Below are 4,584 nucleotides of genomic sequence, written 5' to 3'. Positions count from 1 at the left end.
GCGCTGGAATATTTACTTTAATAATGGCACTGGAAAAGACCGTTGTAAACTACCATTGTCAGACAGGCCTGGTCAGCACGCATTGGTGTGTACCGCATCTAGGGCTTCTGGCAGATTTCTGTTCCAATCCAACCAAAGGTTGGAACTTTCAGAGGACAGAAAAGGCAAATTACGTTGAATATCTTGAACATAGTGAAAGCACTTGCAGCAAGAGGGATTCACGAGCCGAAGCAGGATCACTGCTCAAGCATGCAGGGAATTTTGCCAATCCCGATGACCGAAACTTTGATCGTGAGAACAGGAATTTCAGGACCCCAACATCCTACTCGGTTTTCTTTGAGTGCGATCATCCGGATGCACTGCCACGCACGTTGCACATGTTCCATGTAACGGACAGGTGTCCAAGAGAAGGGCTTTTCATGCAACAAGCACCGAGTACTGGGACAACATGGGACCCCCACGTGGCAAACATGCACGGCCTAATGGGACAACGATTGCGTGTCAAGCAGCACACAATGCAGGGCAGATCATTCGAAGTTGCCTTTCCCACAAAGAATGGTACAGGCCACTCGGGTTAAGACATACGGGGTCTAAGACATACGCCCTCTAAGACATACGAATTCTCGGCCACCGACGTGCTAAGTAACAAATATCTCTAGATAAGACATACGTATGCACGTTGTAAGACGTACGTTTTCGAGGGAACGAACCCTGCCTGGGCCCCATCTTAAGACATACGCGGCTACTTCCAGATAGTCTCCCGCGGAACGCACAGCTGCTTGGAGCAGAAGAGGTTGTGGGCGTATTGAAAGGCATATTAACGTTGACGACATTGGTCTCAATGAAATGGCGAAGCTCCCATGTCACGTAGGTAGCATTGTACAATGGCTGAGCCACCAGCGAAGCGCCCCAAAAAGCACGCATTCTCTTAAGCGGAAAAGCTGTGGTATCTAGATATGAAAGCAGAGCACTCGTGGTCCATTCAGAAGACTTGTGATGCATTCGAGGAGAAGTACAAAGTGTCTTTACCGAAGGGGACAGCTCAGGGTTGGGTCGCAAAGGAGTCCCAAACTCGCGCAGCCATTGCAGACTCCGCAAAGGACAACGATGCCACTCAAAGGCTTCGCGATGCTAAGTTTCCAAAGCTGGAGCTAGCCCTTTCACACTGGTTTTACATGAAAGAAGAGCAGGACGGCACAGTCACGAACGCGGTATTGAAAGAAAAGGCGCAGCAGCTTGCGCGTGATTACCCTCTATTGGGCGATTCAGCACCTCACAGAATTAAACGCATACTTTGACGCAAACGCGGGCACATTCAGCGAGAAATCACGTTCATGCAGGGTTTGACGTCGAAAACCCTGTCGCTCAGGGCCAGTCGGCAAGTTCAGAGCACATTACCCTTCGTTATCATCCCTCGCGTGTTGCAGACCGATAGTTAGAGAGACGCTATGGGTTGTTTAACGTTATTTTCGATTTCCATAATTTTTGGGAGTTTTAAACTGCGGTATTTTGTAGGACATACGTTTCGTAAGACATACGATTTCCGATCCACCGAGGCGTATGTCTTAACCCGAGTTGCCTGTACGATAATCACGCAAGCAGGGCGCCACAGACTGCAACCATGCGTCCACAAGGCCACTACAGAACATGTTAATACAGGCTCCAGGCCACCTTGACGACGTGATTCCAAGCAACCTACTTGCCGCCCTTAAAGTTGGCTTGACCGGACATGATGATGCCCACAATGACACCAAAGAGCCCTAGCGCGGATGCAAAGATCTCCACAACAAGGATCTTGACGAACAGTGTAGAGTTGACGGCATCAGACAGCGCGCAGCTGCTGCCCACCACACCAACGCAAATCCTGCATGCAGCAGCGCACGTCAACCGACGCTCCGCAATGCGCAGGTCCAACCTGCCAGGAGAAGCTTGCACGGTAGCAATGCTATGCACCGACCTTAAGCCTCGTCTGAGGTGTTTGTTTGCATACATGAGCACACTCTCATCCATCAACATCAGCCGTCAATAGACGTACTCGATGTTCAAATGAACTGGCACGGCTTGTGTTTCGGCCTGCGCTATGGAGATTCTGTCTCTGTGTGAACAAAGTTAACTGCTACGGTACGCCGATATGCTTGCAGCATTCACGGTTTTGCCCGGTCAGCAACTCAACCATTGCCAGGCACACAAGACACCAAATTTAGGTCGCTCATGGAAAGCTGATGATGGCAGACGAGACGGACACAGCTGGTATCACCCTTCGTATGGCATCCACGGTATCAATCAGAGTGTCCTTTGCATGCCCACACCGTCTCCTGTTGTTGTCAACAGCAGCACACTATGCATTGCCAGTGTGTCTCATGCAATGCCAACCGCCCGGCAGCAAGCAGTCCCAGAACCCCAGTAGCATGATCAAAGATCTGAAGCGAAAATGGCAGAGGCCATGCCTATGGCGTAAAGGCAACTGCGATCACTTTCAGGTTTCTGGCACTGCATGCAGCGATGAAATCTCATGTGTACAGCCATTGAGGGCTTCCGGCCCAATGAAGGGTGCATGCATAACATTGTTCTGCGATTCTGCGCCCACAGGCTCAATAACAGGATAGTAGAACGAACGGACAGAACAGAGTCTCTTTGCAAACGAGGTGGTCAATCTCCCCCCCCCCCCAATGCTGTCAGCTCCTTTCAAGGTCTGATGCGGTGGATTGCCTCGCAGTCTCGCAATTCATATGTTGTTCACAATTTTGAGGACGATTCACGCACGAAAATGCAGAAAACGATGTCGCATGTCAGGGCCCTTACTTTGGGAGGGTCCAGGCCATGCAATGCTAACGAGAGAGGGCTCACCCGCATACGAGGTTGGCAAACCCTGTTGTGATGCCTGCACCCAGGATCGAGTATCCTGAAAACATTGCTGCATGGGTGTAGAAGCCGTCCTCTCCAGGCTCAACGCTCTCGACCTTTGTCGAGAGGATGATCGCTACGATGACACCATAAATGGCCGCTGCCTCGCAGAAAATGATGCTGCACGACACCGCAGACTCAGCAACAACACATCCTGCTGCACGAAACCGTGGACCCAGCAACAGCACCACATGTCGTGGGCAGATCATGATATTACGAAAACAGCATCACGAAAAGGAATATGGAATTCTGTTCCTGCCTTCTGCTGCGTGCGACTGGACATACATGCATGTAGCGGCTAGTTTCATAATGTCCACTTGATGATGCCTCTTGAACATGTTGATTGGCCTGCTTTTGCCACAAAAGATTGTATGCCAGCTCCCTGAGCAGAAGTAACCTAACACACCAAAACATTCCGTGAGTAAACCCTGCGGCAGCATGGTGTGCGGGTGTAGGGGTCCGTCCGCTACAAGGCGGCACTTGCCAGAGCTGCCAGTATTGCTACTATGTGTTTGGCAAAATCAAGCACTAGTCATTGCAGCTCACAGAACAGTGGACTATACGGGCGTTTTGGAGCTTGCACCTGACAAGATTCTTCGATGTGATTTGAGGCGCCCTCATAGCAGCCCCAAGAAGACTGCTACCGGTAACGAAGATCCCCCTGCAAACAAGAATGTGCGGAGAGTAAGAAGTAAGGAGCTGGCAGAGACGTGTGATCTCCTTGGCAGTTCGCTTAATGCAAATGCACTAGCGACGATACCTCTAGAATATGCCAATCTTCAGGCTGCAACCGCAGCTTCGCACCTTTCGATGAGACATTTTAGCTGAAAGAAGTGACAAAAACCATTCCGTGCTTCACGCCAAGCTTGAAGTCAGGCTAGGTGTTTGAGGTCAAGGTTTCACAGAATAATACTTGCGTGGATGTTGCATACAAGGTTCAAGGCATAGGCAAGACGCTACTGAGCATGCAGTGCATGAACGTGGAATTCAGGTCAGATTTTGCAATAAGTATTCGTGTACAGTTTGAAGTTGCAGTGATATGGCTCCCAGACCAGGTCAGGTACCAACGTGCTGAAGATGAAAACCTGCCAAGCCAACGAGCCTGAAGGGACATGAGGGATCACCAAAACGGCGTGAGCAGATGAAACGGTACAGCATCAAGTCTGTTTGCCAAACAGTCGTGCGCACTTCCCACAACGTAGAACTACGAGAGCCAGTGCTTACCATGCTGCACCCAGGACGGACACGCCAATAGAGCAGTAAATACCCAAGCCCGCCCAGAAGTATGGAGATATGCCCTTGAAAATAGCTTTCAAATACGGAAAGTCAATGATTTTGTCTCGGTCACCCGCTCGCAGCAAAAACCAGGTGACGGTTAGCATGTAAGGGATGAGCCCATAGTACAGCAATGGATGCATCGAGGTTTGCATGGCGACCCCTATCTGTATGAGATTAAATTAAAGGTGCCGGGAAGATGCACTCATAAACTCTGATTGCCAGCACCGATCAGAACATGCGGGATACGTGCGATGCGCCTGTTTTGCGCGTACGCTACCAGTCGCATGCCAGTACTCAAAAAAAGTCTACGATTGTGGAGGATACTTCGCGTTTTCGTGCATTCATCCTGCCATCCTGAAAGTAAGCCAGTTGCAATGTGTGTTCTGAAAATGGAAAAACGTT

General features: G+C 50.1%; 1 protein-coding gene across 1 annotated transcript; it reads right to left on the bottom strand.

Moving 5' to 3' along the window:
• Positions 1–1,695: 1,695 nt before the first annotated feature.
• On the bottom strand, positions 1,696–4,322 carry LOC149810895 (V-type proton ATPase subunit c''2-like). The gene is made up of 4 exons (XM_089994089.1): positions 4,129–4,322; positions 3,488–3,565; positions 2,848–3,024; positions 1,696–1,864 (listed from the first exon to the last, which is right to left on the bottom strand). Exons 1-4 carry the CDS (start codon positions 4,320–4,322, stop codon positions 1,696–1,698), a joined length of 618 nt encoding a protein of 205 aa, XP_089850215.1.
• Positions 4,323–4,584: the final 262 nt, after the last annotated feature.

The sequence above is a fragment of the Nuphar pumila genome, unplaced genomic scaffold, assembly GCF_984573655.1.
Source record: "Nuphar pumila unplaced genomic scaffold, dmNupPumi1.hap1.1 HAP1_SCAFFOLD_183, whole genome shotgun sequence".
Lineage (NCBI taxonomy): Eukaryota > Viridiplantae > Streptophyta > Magnoliopsida > Nymphaeales > Nymphaeaceae > Nuphar > Nuphar pumila.
This window is presented reverse-complemented; position numbering and strand designations above follow the sequence as displayed.

Coding starts and splice junctions, on each gene's coding strand:
- LOC149810895 (XM_089994089.1), bottom strand. CDS start 4,322: ATGCATCCATTGCTGTACTATGGGCTCATCCCTTACATGCTAACCGTC. Junction 3,025..3,487: donor ACATCGAAGAATCTTGTCAG/GTGCAAGCTCCA, acceptor GGTGTCGTGCAG/CATCATTTTCTGCGAGGCAG. Junction 1,865..2,847: donor TTTGCCAACCTCGTATGCGG/GTGAGCCCTCTC, acceptor TGCTGCATGCAG/GATTTGCGTTGGTGTGGTGG.